Genomic DNA, 25,560 nt, shown 5'->3' with positions numbered 1-25,560 from the left:
ATCTTTTCGATCACACTTTATAAAAAATACTTTAATACTACATTGAGATTTTAATACGAACATCCAAATAATCAAATATCCTAGCTCAGCTCTAGAAAATAAAAGCGTGTGTAGGACTTATACATGATATGTTTAAGTATGATAACATCTAATTCCAATACATTTTAAGCAACATTTTAATGTGTTTTTCCAAATGAAACATAGTTGCCTTTCAATTGGCTTCCACTTCGATGACCGTATCAGCGCAATCAAGCACCAGCATGTCACCAACCACTGGAGTATCAACAACGACTGGAGGACCAACAACAACAACTGGAGAACCAACAACAACGACTGGAGGACCAACAACAACGACTGGAGGACCAACAACAACGACTGGAGGACCAACAACAACGACTGGAGGATCAACAACCACTGGAGGACCAACAACCACTGGAGTGTCAACAACGACTGGAGGACCAACAACAACAACTGGAGGACCAACAACAACGACTGGAGGATCAACAACCACTGAAGGACCAACAACCACTGGAGGATCAACAACCACTGGAGGATCAACAACCACTGGCGGATCAACAACCCCTGGAGGATCAACAACCACTGGAGGATCAACCACTACTGGAGGAACAACAACCACTGGAGGATCAACCACTACTGGAGGAACAACAACCACTGGAGGATCAACAACCACTGGAGGATCAACAACCACTGGAGGATCAACAACAACAGGAGTGTCAACAACAGGATTATCAACAATGACAGGAGGATCAACAACCACTGGAGTATCAACCACAACAGGAGTGTCAACAACAGGAGTATCAACGACAACAGGGGGATCAACAACCGCTGGAGGATCAACAACCCCTGGAGTGTCAACAACAGGAGTATCAACAACCACTGGAGGTTCAACAACGTCTGCAGAACCAACAACCACTAGAGGGTCAACAACCACTGGAGGATCAACAACCACTGGAGGATCAACAACCCCTGGAGGATCAACAACCACTGAAGGATCAACAACCACTGGAGGATCAACAACAACTGGAGTGTCAACAACCTCTGGAATGTCAACAACAGGATTATCAACAACAACAGGAGGATCAACAACCACTGGAGGATCAACAACCACTGGAGTGTCAACAACAGGATTATCAACAACGACAGGAGGATCAACAACCACTGGAGGATCAACAACCACTGGAGGATCAACAACCACTGCAGGATCAACAACCACTGGAGGATCAACCACCACTGGGGGAACAACAAGCACTGGAGAATCAACAACCACTGGAGGATCAACAAGCACTGGAGTGTCAACAACAGGATTATCAACAACAACAGGAGGATCAACAACCACTGGAGGATCAACAAGCCTTGGAGTGTCAACAACAGCAGTATCAACAACCACAGGAAGATCAACAACCACTGGAGTGTCAACAACAGGATTATCAACAACAACAGGAGGATCAACAACCACTGGAGTGTCAACAACCACGGGAGTGTCAACAACAGGATTATCAACGACAACCGGAGGATCAACAACCACTGAAGGATCAACCATGTCTGCAGAACCAACAACCACTGGAGGATCAACAACCACTGGAGGATCGACAACCACCGGAGTGTCAACAACAGGATTATCAACAACAACAGGAGGATCAACAGCCACTGGACTGTCAACAACCACTGGAATGTCAACAACAGGATTATCAACAACAACAGGAGGATCAACAACCACTGGAGGATCAGCAACCCCTGGAGTGTCAACAACAGGAGTATCAACAACCGCTGGAGGTTTAACCACGTCTGCAGAACCAACAATCACTGGAGGATCAACAACCACTGGAGGGTCAACAACAGGATTATCAACAACAACAGGAGGATCAACAACCCCTGGACTGTCAACAACAGGAGCATCAACAACCACTGGAGGAACAACAACAATTGGAGTGTCAACAACCTCTGGAATGTCAACAACAGGATTATCAACAACAACAGGAGGATCAACAACCACTGGACTGTCAACAACCACTGGAGTGTCAACAACGACAGGAGGATCAACAACCACTGGAGGATCAACAACCACTGGAGGATCAACAACCACTGGAGGATCAACCACCACTGGAGGATCAACAAGCACTGGAAGATCAACAACCACTGGAGGATCAACCACCACCGGGGGAACAACAACCACTGGAGGATCAACAAGCACTGGAGGATCAACAACCACTGGAGTGTCAACAACAGGATTATCAACAACAACAGGAGGATCAACAACCACTGGAGGATCAACAACCCCTGGAGTGTCAACAACAGCAGTATCAACAACCACTGGAGGATCAACAACCACTGGAGTGTCAACAACAGGATTATCAACAACAACAGGAGGATCAACAACCACTGGAGTGTCAACAACCACTGGAGTGTCAACAACAGGATTATCGACGACAACCGGAGGATCAACAACCACTGAAGGATCAACAACCCCTGGAGTGTCAACAATAGGAGTATCAACAACCACTGGAGGTTCAACCATGTCTACAGAACCAACAACCACTGGAGGATCAACAACCACTGGAGGATCAACAACCACTGAAGGACCAACAACCACTAGAGGGTCTACAACCACTGGAGGATCAACAACCACTGGAGGATCAACAACCACGGCAGGGGCAACAACAGTATTATCAACAACAACAGGAGGTTCAGCAACCACTAGTGGATCAACAACCACTGGAGGATCAACAACCACTGGAGATCCAACAACCACTGGAGTATCAACAACCCCTGGAGTGTCAACAACAGCAGTACCAACAACCACTGAAGGTTCAACAACCACAGGAGGATCAACAACCACCGGAGGTTCAACCACGACTGCAGAACCAACAACCACTGGAGGATCAACAACCACTGGACGATCCACGACAACTGGAGGATCCACAACTACAGGAGGATCAATAACCATTGGAGGATCAACAACCCCTGGAGGTTCAACAACAACAGGAGGATCAACAACCACTGGAGAACCAACAACCACCGGAGGTTCAACCACGACTGCAGAACCAACAACTGCTGGAGGATCCACAACCCCTGGATTGTCAACAACAGGATTATCAACAACAACAGAAGGATCAACAACCACTGGAGGATCAACAACCACTGGAGTTTCAACAACCACTGGAGGATCAACAACCACTGGAGGATCAACAACCACTGGAGGATCAACAACCACTGGAGTTTCAACAACCACTGGAGGATCAACAACCACTGGAGGATCAACAACCACTGGAGAATCCACAACAACCGGAGTGTCATCAACAACCACACAGGGTACAACAACAGGAATATCAACAACAGGAGGATCAACAAACACTGGCGTTTCCACAACGAGTGGAGGGTCAACAACCACAGGAGTATCAATAACAACTGGAGGTTCAACAACCACAGAAGCCCCTACAATTAGCAATCCAGTTTTTGTTGTCACCTCAGTGATAATGCAGCCATTCATTCCTGCTTATAATAATAATACCTCGCCCGAATATAGAGAGCTTGAGAGCAGAGTGGTGGAAACGGTCAGTAAAAGTAAATTATGTTATCTATATATTATATATATGATATTATTTTTAAAATTCGAAACTTTGGAATAAATATAAGGTTAGAATGCTCAATTCATGTATTTTGCTTTCAGTTCAACGCGATCTACAGTGCTCAATTTGGCGTGCAGTTCATAAGGACAATCGTCATCAGATTTAGGTAAAATTAATTGAGGAATTCATTCATTCCAATCTGTCCCTGAATGTTACAGAATCCAATTATCTAGAACTGTCTTTCATAAAGGATAAACACTATGTGACGAGACCTACAAATATTTTCTTCGTTTAACAAAGGATCCCTGGGACTCGATCAATCAATACTGAAGCAGAAACAGAGATTCTGTTTCGGGGAACTGCAGCAGAGGTCCCACAGCGTGATACAATTCAATCTACCCTGGTCGAAGGACTCAACAACCCAAACAGTACAACTAACCTCACCATAGTTGCTGGCAGCATTACCACAAGTAAGTAAGCACTTTAAGGATCTTCCACAACATTGCTAGCTTCCAATTTGGAATAACTTTTTGGGTTTAACCTTGACATGATCATTTGAAGAAATAGGTAGTAGCGCCACTTTACCTTTTGGTAATTCCTGCAAGTTAATAAGTGCTACACTTCACGTCACCATCTCTTCTAATTCTAGGAGTTTTATAACAAAATGTCAGTTAAAGCTGCTGTAGGGCTAATAGCTAAAAGCCAATGTTTTAGCGTAGTTGTTTTTTAGTGGGTGAAGTGCTCTCTGAGAATACATTTCGGACCAACCTGGGAAATCTCAGAAGCAAGTCTGGTTCCAAAGCGTTACACAAAGGACCCCTTTAAAATTTACCACCCTTCATGTTTTGCTGTTGCAGCAGCCCAAATTACTACAACTACCCGTGCTCCTACTACGACCACTGGATCACCAACGACTACAGCAGCCCCGACTACCGGAGCCCCGACTACCGGAGCCCCGACTACCGGAGCCCCGACTACCGGAGCCCCGACTACCGGGCCCCCGACTACCGGGCCCCCGACTACCGGAGCCCCGACTACCGGAGCCCCGACTACCGGGGCCCCGACTACCGGGGCCCCGACTACCGCGGCCCCGACTGCCGGAGCCCCGACTACCGCAGCCCCGACTACCGGAGCCCCGACTACCGGAGCCCCGACTACCGGAGCCCCGACTACCGCAGCCCCGACTACCGGAGCCCCGACTACCGGAGCCCCGACTACCGGGGCCCCGACTACCGCGGCCCCGACTGCTGCCCCGACTGCTGCCCCGACTGCCGCTCCGACTGCCGCCCCGACTGCCGCTCCGACTACCGCAGCCCCGACTGCAGCCCCGACTGCAGCCTCGACTGCTGCCCCGACTGCTGCCCCGACTGCAGCCTCGACTGCAGCCCCGACTGCCGCCCCGACTGCCGCCCCGACTGCCGCCCCGACTGCAGCCTCGACTGCCGCCCCGACTGCCGCCCCGACTGCTGCCCCGACTGCAGCCCCGACTGCAGCCCCGACTACCGCAGCCCCGACTGCTGCCCCGACTGCTGCCCCGACTACCGCAGCCCCGACTGCTGCCCCGACTGCCGCCCCGACTGCCGCTGTGACGGCCTCCGCAGGGCCCGTTGCCACCGCTGCACCACAACTCACTTCCCGGCAGGTGGTGTTCAGATCGGCAGGAGAAACCTTCACAAATGATCTATTGAGCTCATCTTCTGCTGCGTTTATTGCCCGAGCAACGCTCTTAACAACACAAGTAAGAAGACATGAAAACATGTTTTTAATGCACTACTGTTACCCAAGTTTTGTGTAAGCCTTTTTTATTGTTTCAATGACGATGCCAAAGTACGTCCCAAGGCAGCACAAGCCGATCTGTATCGATCTGTTTATCTTATTTTGAAAGACAATAATGAAGTATTTGGTTCACGACAGGATTCAACTAATTATTTCCTATGTATTTCCACAGCTCGAACCATTTTTCAGTCAGAGTATTGACTCCTTTAACACCATAAACGTTGTATCATTCAGGTAAGCGTCCATTTGTGACTACACGATACCTCAACACAGATAATAATAATATAATAATCATAATAATGAATTCAATTTATATGGTGCCTTTCAAACTCAAGGACACTTGATACATATATCATAATCTTAATCATGAATATCATGTTTTGCTCTCTTCTCCCTCCTCAGCAATGGGTCGATCATCAACACCCTGAACGTTTTGTTCAATTCGAACTCGCTTCCTGATGGCCAACAGATTTTAAATGTGTTCACCACTGCAGCGCAAAGCATCACAGCCTTCAATATTGAGACCAGCAGTATAACTGTGGAGGGCCAACCAGGTAAGGAACACATGGTCAACCAGTGCCCTCTCAATCTATGAACCTTTTCCTCTTGTTTTACATTGTTGTATGTTTTTTTTGTTTCAGTTTCAACCGGAGTCACCCACAAGAGCAGTGTCCTCACTGCATTGGTGTTAGTGGCTCTATCCTGGTCTCTGTCCAGACAGAGTTAGTGTCGGCCTGTCCGTCTACCTAAATCTTGGGATGCACGATAAATATATGTCTGATTAATTATCAGAAAGGAGGTGTCGATAGGATCTATTGGGCTGTATTAAAGATGATATGTATGTTCCAAATGATATGTATTAAAGGACTTAATGTACAATAAATGTGACTTTCTCAGGTAATGAATTTATAATGGATGGGCATTGAAGGAATATATCAGAAATATTTCCATTGATTTAAGTTATTAGTGTGATGCATGCATGTAGGCCTAATCATTTGGCTTATTCAACCGTATTGTATTCTGTGAGATTATATTGCCTTTAAATACCAGTATCCTTATAAATGAAGCCATTGTTATAGGTTATTTTTGAATTTTTTGCACAAGTGGGATTAAGCAATAAAACAAATAATAATAAACTTTCATTTTGGCATTACCATTCTTATTGATGGTTAGTACTTTGAACCTGTTCCTACTTCCTTTGATATATTTATATTGCCGTCTCCGTATCAGCGCATTAGAATTAGAAAGTGCAGTACCCAGCATTCCCCTCCCGCCAGCAATTCCCGGAAAAGGAAAAAGCATGGATTAGTGTTAACAACAGAAGCCCTGTTGCCTCTCGTACTACTACTGTGTTGGGGCTGTAATCAATCCGACATAATCGCGGCGTAATTCGGACCAGCACATGCTGATGTTGGCCGATATATATATATACATAGTTAATTCTTCAAATACAATCCAAATTGTATTTTCTTGCCGCAGTGGCAGAAGTGCGACCATCTGCGGCCACAGCGGCGGGCGGCTGAAGTGGGGCCGAAATGAACAGTGTTGACACCAGTGCTGAAGGCGGGTTACAAGACCTCATGTCTCAGTCATAGCACAGCAAATAGGTTGGATACATCCCTAATTTCCTTTTTTTTATACACGAGCGGAAGGAAGGGATACAGGGATATCTTTAAAGGTCTCATGGCATGCTACTTTATGAATGCTTTTATATAGCTCTCAGTGGGCCGCTAATCAACCACTTGAAGACGTTCAAGAAATTCTGCCTTGTCGCAGAATTCCAGCCACTACGAGCCAGTCCCACAATGAGCTTTCCCCAAACGTGCCGTTGTGGCCCTGAGCAGCTTGCGGCCAAGGTCCCATGCGCTCGTGTTTACAGTGGATATATCGCAATGGCGAGGCGCACACAGCTTTCTGTTCTGTAAATATTCTAGAACACTGTGGGTGCTCCGGCGGCAGTCTTTGAGTTCTTTATCTAAATAATATCATATTATACATAGATATCTATATCATAATAAATATTATCATGGTCAAAAGCGGTTTGCACCTCCAGACGATATTATGATTCTCAAACGAATGCGTCGGTTTCTCGAACATCTCTGGTTCTTCCACTTCCACATCAATCTGAAGTAGACTGAACCGCGACATGGAGGAGAAAGAGATTGAGTGTGCCATAGATGTACTGCAAATTTGACTGAAATCTTTTTGGGAAAGTGCAATTGATACAATTTCCACTTCTGAGCTTGTGCGTGTGTGCGCATATATGCATGAGTAGATTGAACACGACGCAATGCTGTTTCAATAATAACATTAATACAAAAAAAAAAACGTTCTTGTTTTGGTTTATTGCTATTTATTCAGCAAACACCACGTTTTTTCTGCCCGTGAGGCTTCGTTGCCACAGCGCGGCTGCACCCCCCTCTACAGAAAGTTGGTGGGCTAGTCAGCGGCTACTAGACCTCGTGCCACAATATGTCAACATTTTGTCAGGTATCCAAAGGAATTGACAAATGCCTTCTGCTATTTGTCTAAGTTTACAGGTGACATTTCCTGCAAGTCAAATATGTGTTTGTCCTGGAAGACTTCTATATCTTCTGAATATAGGGAATGCCAAGTGTCACGACCCCACTGGTATATTGAAAATGGCTCTCTGTCTAGGCAGGAGTAGAAACATAAGTGGTAGTGAATCACAGCTGGCAGGCAACTAGCTTCAAGCCACGTGAGCAGTGACTCACCTGGGTTCCTCGTGAGCTCAGTGGGGTATTCCACGAACTGAGGTTTAACAAACACAGAGTTAACACTGAACTCTAGGTTGACTGACCCTGTGCTAACTAAACCAGAGCTGTCGGTTCCACCGCACGGGTAATGCATTAGATCAATCAACACGGGGTTGGTTAACACAGGGTTAGACAACACCTATAAAGACGTGATGTATGGATCATGGAAACCCTGATCGAAATGGCGAAACTTTCAATGAAATGGAACTCCAGGTTCTCCTGGAGAGCTATGACGAGGAGAAGGACCTTATCACAAGAAAAGGGAACGCTAAAGCCTCTGCAACCCAGAGAACCAAAGTCTGGCAGCGGATCGCTGGCCACGTAAATGCGTTAGTTACATGTCAAAAGCATGATCCTTAATATTTGAGCCATGAATCTATTAATATCCCAGTTAAGCATTCTTTACCTTCCTACTGCATAACCCTTTTCTTCTAAATATGTACTCCGATGGCTCCCAAGCGGTCAACGGATCAAGTAAAAATATTTTGTCAGTCCAGCATTTAAATTGTCATACCACATTTGTCACTCCTGCATTTAAATAAGCCCTTTTTTTTTTAAGCCAATCGTCAAAAGGCAGACAGTCGGCAGACTAGATCTGGTCCTCAAATTATCTTGACCTCGGTGGAAGAGCTGGCAATAGACATAAATTCAGGGCGCCCTGGCATGGAGGGGGTACCTGGAGGTACCTCCTCAGAGAGACAGGGGCCATGTGAGGGCACCCCGCTGGTTGAATGTAGGTTTTTCTGTTTTTCTTGTATTTTAGATTTTGAATGTCTTCGAAGTAACACATGCAAACCAAAGCGCAAATGTTCTGCATGATTTTTTTTGGTAACTGGGTAGAAAACCTAAAAGTGACAATTCATCAACTTCACAGATCAAGATGGATTAGTGCTTGTAATGGAGCCGGCAGCCATGATCGAACATTCTCCAGTGAATGTAAGGTCTACGCAAATAGTCTGGAGTGAACTGAGGCCAGGTCCTCGATTGGTAGTGTTGGCTATGTAAGGCTGGAGAAGGCTGTTTAAATATATTAAAGATTTGCGCGAGAATCTATATCTCTCCAGCAAAAAGTCATCTGGATATGCCAAGATGTCGAGCCGTGGTATTATTAATCGCTCCCGGTGGATTGCACGAATAATTTGCGCTCCGATATCAACACAGCATGCCATTGTGAACACATGAAATCTGCGGTGAACGCGGGTTTAAATACCCAAAACCGGGTTATGTTCCAAACGTAAACTGCGCAAAACCTGCTCCGACCAGGTTTGATTCAGAGCATATGTTTCTATAGCAACTAACATACCGTGTTCATTTTAGAACGGAAAACCTATGGTTACCGCAAACCCTGGCTTAACTTACCCGGTTATGGCATAAAACCGGCTTTTTGGAATACCCCACTGGTCCTTCTCCCTTGTTGAGGGATAGCCCAAGCATTGGGGTAAACGGTAGCCTGTACCGTTCAGTTATTGTTTGACATATAACATAGACGAACACCTGACCAACCTACACGACCTACCACAGCTCTATAATTACCCAACAAAGTATTATCGTGACACAATGGAGAAGGGGACTTGTCTTGCATGAGGAATGCATCAGAAGCACGCCATGCTTCGAAGGGGAACAATGGAATAATCTGATGCACGCGGACAACGAATCTGTGATGATCGACATTTTTGCACCGTGTCCATCTGTTCTTCCATCTCTTTCATTATTTCCAACCACAAAAAAAACACCTGTACGTCATACTAACGTACCTATATAAGTTTGTGTGCCAACATTTCACTAGAGATTTGCACAGAGTTCGACAAGTGGATTCAATCCAAGCATTCAATCAGGATTTATATTTTTTCATTTTTGCCACATACATTTGAAACTTGTTTAATAAAGGTGAGTCCATCATTTTAAGTTTGATTACATTTTAGGAACTGCATTATCTTATTAATTGCAGACTTTTGCACTCTTGCATTCAGTCTCCTACGTGACTAAAAGGTTACAATAAAAGTTTGATTGATTTAATAATGTTGAATGTTTTCTTTCATCCTCAGTGTAAAAAAGAAAACAGAATGGATTTGGGAAGGAGAAAATCTGCATGTTTCTTTATTTTGGGTAGGTTCATACAATAATAAGAGAAGCTTTTAGGGCTGGCCCAAATGCATACATTTAGATATTTTTCATAATTTAAAAAAAATGCTAAATGAAAAACATCAGAAATAATAATATCATGTATGATTGCTGTGTGGACACCAGCTAGTGGCTAACGGATCCACCCATCGGTCCTAGTCCGATTCGGTTACCGTAGAGCTTCAATATAACCCGAAAGTTAACGAAAAACCACCGCTTCTACGACATTTGCACGGCAGTACAAGAACTATTCACCCGCAAAAGAGAAATCACGAAAACGCTATTGTAGGGAACGGATCACCATATAAGAAAAAAAACATTTCTCCTGTTGTATTCAAGTTTATTAAAATACAGACTCGTTATTATTAGTAGGGAGAGCTTTTGGGCCTTTTTCCAACTTTGAAATAGCTGCTGAATACATTAATTCAAACCCTTCTAAACCCATCAACACTGCCTCTTGCCGCAATCCTTTTTATTATTATGGACGAAACAGACTAGTTGGAGCGCCACCATGGAAAACTAAATCCCGGGGAGAACTCTACAACATTTAATTAATATTATCATGATTCCTACTAGCTCTTTAAACGTCTGTCTATGTCAGTCTTGCTAATCCTCACACGACAAGTCGCCAAACCACTAATACTAATGAAGGATGATTCAGGTGTTACATGTTGGGAATGAAGCATCAACGGAGGAGGCGAAGAGAAGCATTCTCTGCCGGAGGGAATCTTGCACCCTTACATATTTGCTCGTATCGCTACGTTTACACTTTATACCAAATACTTTAATACTAAATTGAGATTTAAATACCTACCTAATGAACGAACATCCAAACATTCAAATATTCTGGCCCAGCACTAGAAAATGAAAGGGTGTTTGTAGGACTTATAGATGATGTGTTTAAGTAGGAATACATTTAATTTCTATACACTTTAAGTAACATTTTCATGTATTTTTCCAAATGAAACAAAGTTGCCTTTCAATTGGCTTCCACCTCGATGACCGTATCAGCGGAATCCAGCACCAGCATGTCACCAACCACTGGTGCATCAACATCAGCCGTTGGTTCTACAACAACAGCTGTTGTTTCTACAACCACTGGAGGGTCAACAACCGCTGGAGGATCAACAACCACTGGAGGACCAGCAACCCCCGGAGGTTCATCCACAACTGCAGCACCAACAACCACTGGAGGATCAACAACCACTGAAGGGTCAACAACCACAGAAGGGTCGACAACCACTGAAGGGTCAACAACCACAGAAGGGTCGACAGCTACAGGAGGATCGACAGCCACTGGAGGATCCACAACAACCGGAGCATCATCAACAACGCAAGGTACAACAACTAGTAGTATTCAAACTAAACATCAGTTAAAGGTGCCTGAAGTAAGATTTAAATGCCATTATAAGAGTGTAATTGTTTAGACACGGCTTTGCCATCTGTCAGCTATTAGTGATCGAAATAGGCTGTGAGATTATAATTTCTGACCAATTTGGGCATCTCAAGAGCAGAAATCTCACGAAAGACCCATGAACCAGGGGATATTGTTTGAAGGGAGGGCCCACTGATTGTTTCACCAGGGGATAAACATTTCAGGACTGGATATCGTAATACAGATATGATGGATTGAACCACATTGCATGACTACACATTCCACAGTTACTGATTTAAAGATGTTTTAAATCATTAGAAAAAGCCTTTCAAGTTTTCCACCCTTCAAATTTTGCTTTTGCAGAAACTCCAACTATTACAACAACAACCAGCTCTCCAACAACTACTGCTGGAGGATCAACAACCACTGGAGGATCAACAACCACTGGAGGATCAACAACCACTGGAGGGTCAGCAACCACTGGAGTATCAACGACCACTGCAGTACCAACAACCACTGGAGGATCAACAACCACTGAAGTACCAACAACAACTGGAGAATCAACAACCACTGAAAGATCAACAACCACTGGAGGGTCAACCATCACTACTGGATCAATAACTGGTGGATCAACAACAACTGGAGCATCATCATCAACAACACAAGGTACAACAGCTTGAATTATTCAAACAAAATGTCAGTTAAAGGTGCCTAAAGTAAGATTTAAAAGCTATTATATGAGTGTAATTGTTTAGACACGTCTTTGCCACCTGTCAGCTATTAGTGAGTGAAAGAGGCTGTGAGATTATAATTTCTGACCAATTTGGGCATCTCAGGAGCAGAAATCTCACGAAACACCCATGAACCAGGGGATATTGTTTGAAGGGAGGGCCCACTGATTATTTCACCAGGGGATGAACATTTCAGGACTGGTTATCGTAATACAGATATGATGGATTGAACCACATTGTTTAACTACACATTCCAGAGGTACTGCTTTAAAGATGTTTTAAATCATTAGAAAAAGCCTTTAAACTTTTCCACCCCAAATTTTGCTTTTGTAGAAACTATTACAACAACTACCAGTTCTCCAACAACTACTGCTGGATTATCAACCACCACTGGAGGTTCAACCATCACTACTGGATCAACAATTGGTGGATCAACAACCATAGGAGGAACAATCACCACTGGAGGTTCAACCATCACTACTGGATCAACAACTGGTGGATCAACAACAACTGGAGGATCAACAACCACTGGAGGATCAACAACTACTGCAGTACCAACAACCACTGGAGGATCAACAACCACTGGAGAATCAACAACCACTGCAGTACCAACAACCACTGGAGGATCAACAACTACTGCAGTACCAACAACCACTGGAGGATCAACAACCACTGGAGGATCAACAACCACTGGAGAATCAACAACCACTGCAGTACCAACAACCACTGGAGGATCAACAACCAATGGAGGATCAACAACCACTGGAGGATCAACAACCACTGGAGGATCAACAACCACTGGAGAATCAACAACCACTGCAGTACCAACAACCACTGGAGGATCAACAACCACTGGAGGATCAACAACCACTGCAGTACAAACAACCACTGCAGTACCAACAACCACTGGAGGATCAACAACCACTGCAGTACCAACAAACACTGGTGGATCAACAACAACTGGAGGATCAACAACCACTGGAGGATCAACAACCAGTGCAGTACCAACAACCACTGGAGGATCAACAACCACTGGAGGATCAACAACCACTGGAGAATCAACAACCACTGCAGTACAAACAACCACTGGAGCATCAACAACCACAGAAGGGTCGGCAACTACAGGAGGATCAATAATCACTGCAGGATCAACAACCACTGGAGGATCAATAACCACTGGGGGTTCCACAACTGGAGGATCAACAACCAGTGGAGGACCAACAACAACAACTGGTGGAACAACAACTGGAGAAACAACATCCACAGGAGGACAAACAACCACTGGAGGGTCAACAACCACTGGAGGACAAACAACCACTGGAGGATCAACAACCACTGCAGTACCAACAACCACTGGAGGATCAACAACCACTGGAGGATCAACAACCACTGCAGTACAAACAACCACTGGAGCATCAACAACCACAGAGGGGTCGACAACTACAGGAGGATCAACAACCACTGGAGGATCAACAACAACTGGAGGATCAACAACCACAGGGGGATCAACAACCACAGGAGGAGCCATATCGACTGCAGGATCAACATTCACTGGAGGATCAACAACCACTGGAGGATCAACAACAACGGCAGGATCAACAACCACTGGAGGGTCGACAACCACTGGAGGATCAACAATGACTGCAGGATCAACAACCACTGGAGGATCAACAACCACTGCAGTACCAACAACCACTGGAGAATCAAAAACCACTGGAGAATCAACAACCACTGGAGGAACAACATCTACTGGAGTATCAACAACAGCTGGAGGATCAACAACCACTTCAGTACCAACAACCACTGGAGGATCAACAACCACTTCAGTACCAACAACCACTGGAGGATCAACAACCACTGCAGAATCAACATCTACTGGAGTATCAACAACCACTTCAGTACCAACAACCACTGGAGGATCAACAACCACTGGAGGATCAACAACCACTGGAGGGTCGACAACCACTGGAGGATCAACAACCACTGCAGGATCAACAACCACTGAAGGATCAACAAGCACTGGAGGATCAACAAGCACTGGAGTATCAACAAGCACTGGAATATCAACAAGCACTGGAGTATCAACAAGCACTGGAGTATCAACAACAGTTGGAGGATCAACAACCACTGCAGTACCAACAACCGCTGCAGTACCAACAACCACTGCAGTACCAACAACCACTGCAGTACCAACAACCACTGCAGGAGCAACGACCACTGCAGTACAAACAACCACTGGAGCATCAACAACCACTAGAGGATCAACAACCACTGGACGATCGACAACCAATGGAGGATCAACAACCACTGGAGGATCAACAACCACTGGAGGATCAACAACCACTGGAGGATCAACAACCACTGCAGTACCAACAACCACTGGAGGATCAACAACCACTGGAGGATCAACAACCACTGGAGGATCAACAACCACTGGAGGATCAACAACCACTGCAGTTCCAACAACCACTGGAGGATCAACAACCACTGCAGTACAAACAACCACTGGAGCATCAACAACCACAGAAGGGTCGACAACTACAGGAGGATCAACAACCACTGGAGGATCAACAACAACTGGAGGATCAACAACCACAGGGGGATCAACAACCACAGGAGGATCCACATCGACTGCAGGATCAACAACCACTGGAGGGTCGACAACTGCAGGAGGATCAACAACCACTGGAGGATCAACAACCACAGGAGGATCATCAACGACCACACAGAGTACAACAACAGGAGTAACAACAACAACAGGAGGATCAACAACCACTGGAGCATCAACAACAACAGGAATATCAATAACAACTGGAGGTTCAACAACCACTGAAGCCCCAATAATTAGCCCTTCAGCTTTTGTTTTCACCACAGTGATAATACAGACATTTATTCCTGCTTATAATGATAAAACCTCACCCCAATATCAAGCGCTTGAGACCACAGTTGTGATAACGGTCAGTAAAAATAAATAATACTCTAACGATTCTTTTTTTTTATTCGCATTATTCGAAGAAATATAAAGTTAGAATGCTGAATTCATTTATTTTGCTTTCAGTTTAACGCAATCTACACAGCTCAATTTGGCGACCTGTTCATTCGGACAATTGTCATCAGATTCAGGTAACATGTTACAGAATCCTATTATCAAGAACCGTCGTTCATATACTTTGTGACAGTCACGAGACCTGATAATATTTTCTTCTTTTAACAAAGGATCTCTGCGACTCGATCAAACAATACTCAAGCAGAAGTAGAGCTTCAGTTTCAGCCAACTTCTTCACAACCGATCCCACAGGCTGACGATGTTCGAAGTACCCTGGTCGAAGGACTGAACAACCCAAACATAGCCTCTAACCTCACTGTAGATACGGCAAGCATTACGATCACAAGTATGTCAACCCTTTGCAGGATCTTTCATAACATTGCTCGCCTACAATTTGGGATAACAGCAACCCCAGGGAATACAGACAGTTAATTGTAAAATTTTTGGGCTTCATTAAATACCCTTTACGTTGGTTTTACTTGCTTGACAGGACGGTGAGGGGAAATGCAAGTTAATAAGTGCTACACTTCGGTAAATACACATTTCTGAGGCAAATTCCATGTCTTCTACATTCTAGTAGTATTCAAAGAAAATGTCAGTTAAAGGTGCCTGAAGTAAGATTTAAATGCCATTATAAGAGTGTAATTGTTTAGACACGGCTTTGCCATCTGTCAGCTATTAGTGATCGAAATAGGCGGTGAGATTATAATTTCTGACCAATTTGGGCATCTCAAGAGCAGAAATCTCACGAAAGACCCATGAACCAGGGGATATTGTTTGAAGGGAGGGCCCACTGATTGTTTCACCAGGGGATAAACATTTCAGGACTGGATATCGTAATACAGATATGATGGATTGAACCACATTGCATGACTACACATTCCACAGTTACTGATTTAAAGATGTTTTAAATCATTAGAAAAAGCCTTTCAAGTTTTCCACCCTTCAAATTTTGCTTTTGCAGAAACTCCAACTATTACAACAACAACCAGTTCTCCAACAACTACTGCTGGAGGATCAACAACCACTGGAGAATCAACAACCACTGGAGGATCAACAACCACTGGAGGGTCAGCAACCACTGGAGTATCAACGACCACTGCAGTACCAACAACCACTGGAGGATCAACAACCACTGAAGTACCAACAACAACTGGAGAATCAACAACCACTGAAAGATCAACAACCACTGGAGGGTCAACCATCACTACTGGATCAATAACTGGTGGATCAACAACAACTGGAGCATCATCATCAACAACACAAGGTACAACAGCTTGAATTATTCAAACAAAATGTCAGTTAAAGGTGCCTAAAGTAAGATTTAAAAGCTATTATATGAGTGTAATTGTTTAGACACGGCTTTGCCACCTGTCAGCTATTAGTGAGTGAAAGAGGCTGTGAGATTATAATTTCTGACCAATTTGGGCATCTCAGGAGCAGAAATCTCACGAAACACCCATGAACCAGGGGATATTGTTTGAAGGGAGGGCCCACTGATTATTTCACCAGGGGATGAACATTTCAGGACTGGTTATCGTAATACTGATATGATGGATTAAACCACATTGTTTAACTACACATTCCAGAGGTACTGCTTTAAAGATGTTTTAAATCATTAGAAAAAGCCTTTAAACTTTTCCACCCTTCAAATTTTGCTTTTGCAGAAACTATTACAACAACTACCAGTTCTCCAACAACTACTGCTGGATTATCAACCACCACTGGAGGTTCAACCATCACTACTGGATCAACAATTGGTGGATCAACAACCATAGGAGGAACAATCACCACTGGAGGTTCAACCATCACTACTGGACCAACAACTGGTGGATCAACAACAACTGGAGGATCAACAACCACTGGAGGATCAACAACTACTGCAGTACCAACAACCACTGGAGGATCAACAACCACTGGAGGATCAACAACCACTGGAGAATCAACAACCACTGCAGTACCAACAACCACTGGAGGATCAACAACCACTGGAGGATCAACAACCACTGGAGGATCAACAACCACTGGAGGATCAACAACCACTGCAGTACAAACAACCACTGCAGTACCAACAACCACTGGAGGATCAACAACCACTGCAGTACCAACAACCACTGGAGGATCAACAACCACTGGAGGATCAACAACCACTGCAGTACAAACAACCACTGCAGTTCCAACAACCACTGGAGGATCAACAACCACTGCAGTACCAACAAACACTGGTGGATCAACAACAACTGCAGGATCAACAACCACTGGAGGATCAACAACTACTGCAGTACCAAGAATCACTGGAGGATCAACAACAACTGGAGGATCAACAACCACTGGAGAATCAACAACCACTGCAGTACAAACAACCACTGGAGCATCAACATCCACAGGAGGACAAACAACCACTGGAGGATCAATAAGCACTGGAGGATTATCAACCACTGGAGGGTCAACAACCACTGGAGGACAAACAACCACTGGAGGATCAACAACCACTGCAGTACCAACAACCACTGGAGGATCAACAACCACTGGAGGATCAACAACCACTGGAGGATCAACAACCACTGCAGTTCCAACAACCACTGGAGGATCAACAACCACTGCAGTACAAACAACCACTGGAGCATCAACAACCACAGCAAGGTCGACAACTACAGGAGGATCAACAACCACTGGAGGATCAACAACAACTGGAGGATCAACAACCACAGGGGGATCAACAACCACAGGAGGAGCCATATCGACTGCAGGATCAACATTCACTGGAGGATCAACAACCACTGGAGGATCAACAACAACTGCAGGATCAACAACCACTGGAGGGTCGACAACCACTGGAGGATCAACAATGACTGCAGGATCAACAACCACTGGAGGATCAACAAGCACTGGAGGATCAACAACCACTGGAGTGTCAAGAACCAATGGAGTATCAACAACAGTTGGAGGATCAACAACCACTGCAGTACCAACAACCACTGGAAAATCAACAACCACTGGAGAATCAACAACCACTGGAGGAACAACATCTACTGGAGTATCAACAACAGCTGGAGGATCAACAACCACTTCAGTACCAACAACCACTGGAGGATCAACAACCACTTCAGTACCAACAACCACTGGAGGATCAACAACCACTGCAGAATCAACATCTACTGGAGTATCAACAACAGCTGGAGGATCAACAACCACTTCAGTACCAACAACCACTGGAGGATCAACAACCACTGGAGGATCAACAACCACTGGAGGGTCGACCACCACTGGAGGATCAACAACCACTGCAGTACCAACAACCACTGGAGAATCAACAACCACTGGAGGATCAACAACAACTGCAGTACCAACAACCACTGCAGGATCAACAACCACTGGAGTATCAACAAGCACTGGCGTATCAACAACAGTTGGAGGATCAACAACCACTGCAGTACCAACAACCGCTGCAGTACCAACAACCACTGGAGAATCAACAACCACTGGAGGATCTACAACAACTGCAGTACCAACAACCACTGCAGGATCAACAACCACTGAAGGATCAACACGCACTGGAGGATCAACAACCACTGGAGTATCAACAAGCACTAGAGGATCAACAACCGCTGGACGATCGACAACCAATGGAGGATCAACAACCACTGCAGTACCAACAACCACTGGAGGACCAACAACAACCGCTGTAATCGCAAATCCTAATCCAGTTGTAGTTTTCACGGCCACAATAGTAGAGCAATTCATTCCACCTTATGAGAATAGTTCTACGACCGAATATAAAGCGCTTGAAAGCACAGTTGTGACAGTGGTAAGTAGAAAAATATACAAATATTTTTTGCATTTCATGCTACATATTTATTCTGATTGTTAAATCAACAATTTTTTTCTTTCAGTGTGACACGATCTTCTTTGCAGAATTTCCTAGCCGATTCATTCGTACAAGACTCATTTCGTTTCGGTAAAATGAATTAATTGATCAAATCATTCTGCATGTTACAGAATGCAATTATCCAGAACCGGCTTTCATGAAGGAAAAAAACTATGTGATCTTCGTCTAAAATATATTTTATTCTGTAGACGAGGAACTGCTAGGGTACGAACGGATAATACCGAGGCAGAAGTAGAGCTACAGTTTCGGTTAACTGCTACACCAGCAGAGGTCCCAGCGGCTGATGTAATTCGAACTACCCTGGTCAATGGACTGAACAACCCGAACATTTCAACTACCCTCACCATAGATACTGACAGCATTAACATAAGTAAGTAAACACTGAAAGGATCTTCCACAACATTGCTAGGTTACAATTTGGAATAGCTGCAACTACAGAGAAAAGACATTCAATTGTCAAATTTCCGGGCATCACATAATAAAGTATTTTGGGGTTTTAATTGCTTGACATGATCATTCGGAGACATAGCAAGTAGCACTACTTTACCTTTTGGTAAGTCCTTCAAGTTACTAAGCGCTACACATGTGGAAACGCAAATCCTAATTTATTTGAAACACTTTTAGCTTACTTTAATACCTTTTAGGAAAATTCCGTCCCTCCTAAATTCTAGGAGTTTTATAACAACATTTCAGTTAAAGCTGCTGTAGGGCTAATATCTAAAAGCTATTAAGTTTAGCATAGTTAGTTATTAGCGGGTGAAATTCTCTGTGAGAAGGGGGTATTGTTGGAAGGGAGGGCCCACTGATTGTTTCACCAGTTGATAAACATTTCAGGACTGGATATCGTAATACAGATATGATGGATTGAACCACATTGTATAACTACACATTAAAGAATTACTGTTTTAAAGATGTTTTAAATCATTAGAAAAAGTCTTTAAACTTTTCCACCCTTCCAATTTTGCTTTTGCAGAAACACCAACTATTACAACAACTACCAGTTCTCCAACAACTACTGCAGTACCAACTACCACTGGAGGATCAACAACCACTGGAGGATCAACAACCACTGGAGGGTCGACAACCACTGGAGGATCAATAACCACTGCAGGATCAACAACCACTGAAGGATCAACAAGCACTGGAGGATCAACAACCACTGGAGTATCAACAAGCACTGGAGTATCAACAACAGTTGGAGGATCAACAACCACTGCAGTACCAACAACCACTGCAGTACCAACAACCACTGGAGAATCAACAACCACTGGAGGATCAACAACAACCGCAGTACCAACAACCACTGCAGGAGCAACGACCACTGCAGTACAAACAACCACTGGAGCATTAACAACCACTAGAGGATCAACAACCACTGGACGATCGACAACCAATGGAGGATCAACAACCACTGCAGTACCAACTACCACTGGAGGGTCAACAACCAATGGAGGATCTACAACCACTGCAGTACCAACAACCACTGGAGGATCAACAACCACTGGAGGAGCAACAACCAATGCAGTTCCAACAACCACTGGAGGATCAACAACCACTGCAGTACAAACAACCACTGTAGCATCAACAACCACAGAAGGGTCGACAACCACTGGAGGATCAACAACCACTGGAGGATCAACAACCACTGGAGCATCAACAACCACTGGAGGATCAACAACAACTGGAGGATCAACAACAACTGAAGCCCCAATAATTACCCCTCCAGCTTTTGTTTTCACCGCAGTGATAATACAGATATTTATTCCTGCTTATAATGATAATACCTCACCCGAATATCAAGCACTTGAGACCGAAGTTGTGATAACGGTCAGTAAAAATTAATAATACTGGAACGATTCTTTTATTTAATTCGCATTTTTCGAATAAATATAAAGTTAGAATGCTGAATTCATTTATTTTGCTTTCAGTTTAACACAATCTACAGAGCTCAATTTGGCGACCTGTTCATTCGGACAATTGTCATTGGATTCAGGTAACATTTTACAGAATCCTATTATCAAGAACCGTCGTTCATATACTTTGTGACAGTCACGAGACCTAATAATATTTTCTTCTTTTAACAAAGGATCTCTGCGACTCGATCAAACAATACTCAAGCAGAAGTAGAGCTTGAGTTTCAGCCAACTTCTTCACAACCGATCCCACAGGCTGACGATGTTCGAAGTACCCTGGTCGAAGGACTAAACAACCCAAACATAACCTCTAACCTCACTGTAGATACGACAAGCATTACGATCACAAGTATGTAAACCCTTTGCAGGATCTTTCATAACATTGCTTGCCTACAATTTGGGATAACAGCAACCACAGGGAATACAGACTATTAATTGTAAAATTTTCGGGCTTCATTAAATACCCTTTACTTTGGTTTTACTTGCTTGACAGGACTGTGAGGGTAAATGCAAGTTAATAAGTGCTACACTTTGGTAAATACACATTTCTGCGGCAAATTCCACGTCTTCTACATTCTAGTAGTATTCAAACAAAATGTCAGTTAAAGGTGCTTTAAGTAAGATTAAAAAGTTTTTTAAAGTGTGTAACTTGTTAGACATGGCTTTGCCACCGATCAGCTATTAGTGAGTGAAATGGGCTGGGAGTTTATAATTTCTCACCAATTTGGGCGTCTCAGAAGCCGAAATCTGACGAAAGACCCATAAAAAGGGGGGTATTGTTTGAAGGGAGCACCCAGTAATTGTTTTACCAAGGCATAATAATTTCAGGGCTGGATGGCGTAAAACAGATATGATGGATTGAACCACGTTGTTTCACTATGCATTTCAGAGTTACTGTTTTAGAGAGGTTTTAAATCATTAGAAAAAGCCAGAACTTTTCTGCTCTTCAAATTTTCGGACCAACCTGGGAAATCTTAGAAGCAAGTCTGGTTTTGAAAACGTTCCATCCTTCATGTTTTGTTATTGCAGGAGAACCAAATGCTCCTACGACCACTGGATCACCAACGACTGCCGCCCCGACTGCCACTGTGACGGCCTCCGCAGGGCCCGTTGCCACCGCTGCACCACAACTCACTTCCCGGCAGGTGGTGTTCAGATCGGCAGGAGAAACCTTCACAAATGATCTATTGAACTCATCTTCTGCTGCGTTTATTGCCCGAGCAACGCTCTTAACAACACAAGTAAGAAGACATGAGAACATGTTTTGAATGCACTACTGTTACCCAAGTTTTGTGTCAGCCTTTGTTATTGTTTCAATGACGATGCCAAAGTACGTCCCAAGGCAGCACAAGCCGATCTATATCGATCTGTTTATCTTATTTTGAAAGACAATAATGAGGTATTTGGTTCACGACAGGATTCAACTAATTATTTCCTATGTTTTTCCACAGCTCGAACCCTTTTTCAGTCGGAGTTTGGGCTCCTTTGACAGCATAAACGTGGTATCATTCAGGTAAGCGTCCATTTGTGACTACTCGATACCTCGACACACGTAATCATAATAATAAATTCAATTTATATGGCGCCTATCAAAATCAAGGATGCTTGATACATATATCACAATCTTATTCACGAATATCATGTTGTCCTCTCTTCCTCCTCCTCAGCGATGGGTCGATCATCAACACCCTAAACGTTTTCTTCAAGTCAAACTCAGTTCCTGATGGCCTTCAGATTTTAAATGTGTTCACCACTGCAGCGCAAAGCATCACAGCCTTCAACATTGAGACCAGCAGTATAATTGTGCAGGGCCTAACAGGTAAGAAACACATGGTCAACCAGTGCCCTCTCAATTCTATCTCTGAACCTTTTCCTCTTTTTTTTTTACATTGTTCTATGTTTTTTTTGTTTCAGTTTCAACCGCAGTCACCCACAAGAGCAGTGTCCTCACTGCATTGGTGTTAGTGGCTCTATCCTGGTCTCTGTCCAGACAGAGTTAGTGTCGGCTTGTCCGTCTCCTCAACCTTGGGATGCACGATAAATATATATCTGATTAATTATCGGAAAGGAGGTGTCGATAGGATCTATTGGGCTGCATTATAGATGATGTGTATGTTCCAAAAGATATGTATTAAGGGAGAACGATAAATGTGATTTTCTCAGGTAATGAATTTATACTGGATGGGCTTTGAAGGAATATAGAAAGATTTCAATTGATTTAAGTTATTTTTCTGATGCATGCATTTAGGCCTATTCATTTGGCTTATTCATCCATATTGTATTCTGTGAGATTATATTGCCTTTAAATACCAGTATCCTTATAAATGAAGCCATCGTTATAGGTTATTTTGAATTATTTGCACAAGTGGGATGAAGCAATAAAACAAATAATAATAAACTTGTATTATTTGTTTTACTATTCTTATTGATGGTAAGTACTTTGAACCTGTTCCTAATTCTTCTGATTTATTTATATTGCCCTCTCTGTATCAGAGCTTTAGAATTAGAAAGTGCAGTACCCAGCATTCCCCTCCCGCCTGCAATTCTCAGTAAAGGAAAAAGCATGGATAAGTGTTAACAACAGAAGCCCTGTTGCCTCTCGTACTACTACCGTGTTGGGGCTGTAATCAATCCGACATAATCGCGGCGTAATTCGGACCAGCACATGCCGATGTTGGCCGATATATATACATAGTTAATTCTTCAAATATTTTTCGCCGCAGCGGCGGAAGCGCGGCCGTCTGAAGTGCCATCTGGGGCAGGGGAACAGATGGCTCGGCCGAGCTGCGCCGCAGGTCCCGAATGAACAGTGTTGACACCAGTGCTGAAGTCTGAGGTCTTTGGTAACAAGACCTCATGTCTCAGTCATGGCACAGCAAATAGGTTGGATATTTCACTACTTTATGAATGCTTTTATGTAGCTCTTAGTGGGCCCCTAATACAGTACTTGAAAACGTTCAAGAAATTCAGCCTTGGTGCAAAATTACAGCCACTACAAGTCTGTTTTTTAGAGGCGGGTCAAGGTGGAGGGTGTTGGGGTGTGGCCCTGAGGAGCTTGCGGCCACGGTACCATGCACTCTTGTTTACAGTGGATATATCTCAATTGCGAGGCTCACACAGCTTTTGGCCGTGTTCTGTAAATATTCTAGAACACTCCGGGTGCTCAGTCCTTGAGCTCTATATCTAAATAATATCCTATCATAGCCTACATAGATATCTAGACCATATAATACATATTATCACGGCCAAAAGCTGTGAGTGTCACATATCTCAACCATGGCTGAGATAACCCCCATTACGAGTCTCGTTGTGCAAATACCAGAGACGTCCGAGAACCCGACGTGTTATGCGCCATAACACCAACAGCAGAACGCTAACGTTAAAGGAGACATATTATGGTGTTTTCCCAACAAGCAAACATAGTATTTGAGTTCCAGGAAACATGTTTTCGAAGCTGTTTGCTGGAAATAGCTTTTAGGAAAAGAAATATCGTCTACCGCTATTCCCCTCTGTTTCAGTCCCTTCAGAATGCGCTGTTTATGGTGTCTGTTGCATTGATGCAAATGAGCTGCTGCCCATTGACCAATGAGCTGTCTGAACCACAGCATGGAGGAGAAGGGGTTGTTGCCGTTCGCTGACTCCTGGAGCTCTATATCTATATTATAAAATATAACATAATAATATTATATACGGGTATTTATATAATCTATCTAATACCACAGCCAAAAGCTATGTGCGCCTCGGATGATATTATGAATAATAAAGACTGGGTCTGACTTCTCTGGTACTTCCACAAGTAAAGACTCGAAGGGGTGGATATCTCGGCCATGGTTGAGAAGAATAGGGGGGAAGGAACTTTGGCATTGACTCTCTGAAGTCCATGAACCGCGACATGGAGAAGAAAAGGATTTTACTCCGGGAGCTGAGCTGACGGACTGCCTCCGAGCTCCCCACGCCGGAGCTGCCGGCCGCCGTCGAAGCCAAATGTGAATATTATATACGCCGAAACTTACTCGCTCGTTTGGTAACTGAAGGCGGGCTGCTTCCAGAAATGCGTATCTCACTCAAAAAATCATGTACAGACTTATTTCAAAGTTTGTATGCGTGTGGGAGCACCATATACCCACAACAAAACCCCAAATCCCAGGAAATGTGCTGTTTTCATAATATGTCCCCTTTAATGTTTTGTTTTTCTTTTCCTCGTTTCCTGTTTTTATGTTCTGTTCATAAAGGTATAGCTTAGGTTGTAGGCCTACTTAGCCCGATATATAGGCTTATTAAATACAAGTTGTAAATGCTAACAGTATTATCTTTGTTTCCAGAACAACAATGGTAGATAACGTTG

General features: G+C 43.9%; 1 protein-coding gene and 1 long non-coding RNA gene across 2 annotated transcripts; both read left to right on the top strand.

Annotated features, from left to right (window-relative positions):
• The first annotated feature begins 5,139 nt into the window (after positions 1-5,139).
• LOC130369886 (uncharacterized) lies at positions 5,140-6,739 on the top strand. The gene is made up of 4 exons (XR_008892913.1): positions 5,140-5,325; positions 5,536-5,597; positions 5,766-5,917; positions 6,005-6,739. It is a non-coding gene; the product is annotated as an uncharacterized LOC130369886 (long non-coding RNA).
• Positions 6,740-15,672: 8,933 nt separating this feature from the next.
• LOC130370402 (bifunctional endo-1,4-beta-xylanase XylA-like) lies at positions 15,673-19,040 on the top strand. Its single transcript, XM_056576160.1, has 3 exons — positions 15,673-15,681; positions 16,592-16,680; positions 17,081-19,040. The coding sequence occupies exons 1-3, from the start codon at positions 15,673-15,675 to the stop codon at positions 18,951-18,953; spliced, it is 1,971 nt and encodes a 656-aa protein (XP_056432135.1). The 3' UTR covers positions 18,954-19,040.
• Positions 19,041-25,560: the final 6,520 nt, after the last annotated feature.

The sequence above is a fragment of the Gadus chalcogrammus genome, chromosome 17, assembly GCF_026213295.1.
Source record: "Gadus chalcogrammus isolate NIFS_2021 chromosome 17, NIFS_Gcha_1.0, whole genome shotgun sequence".
Taxonomy (NCBI): Eukaryota; Metazoa; Chordata; class Actinopteri; order Gadiformes; family Gadidae; genus Gadus; species Gadus chalcogrammus.
This window is presented reverse-complemented; position numbering and strand designations above follow the sequence as displayed.

Bases quoted from the DNA above. Each gene is read 5' to 3' on its own strand.
- LOC130370402 (XM_056576160.1), top strand. The intron at 16,681-17,080 runs GTACAACAGCTT...TTGCTTTTGCAG, and splicing joins ATCATCATCAACAACACAAG to AAACTATTACAACAACTACC.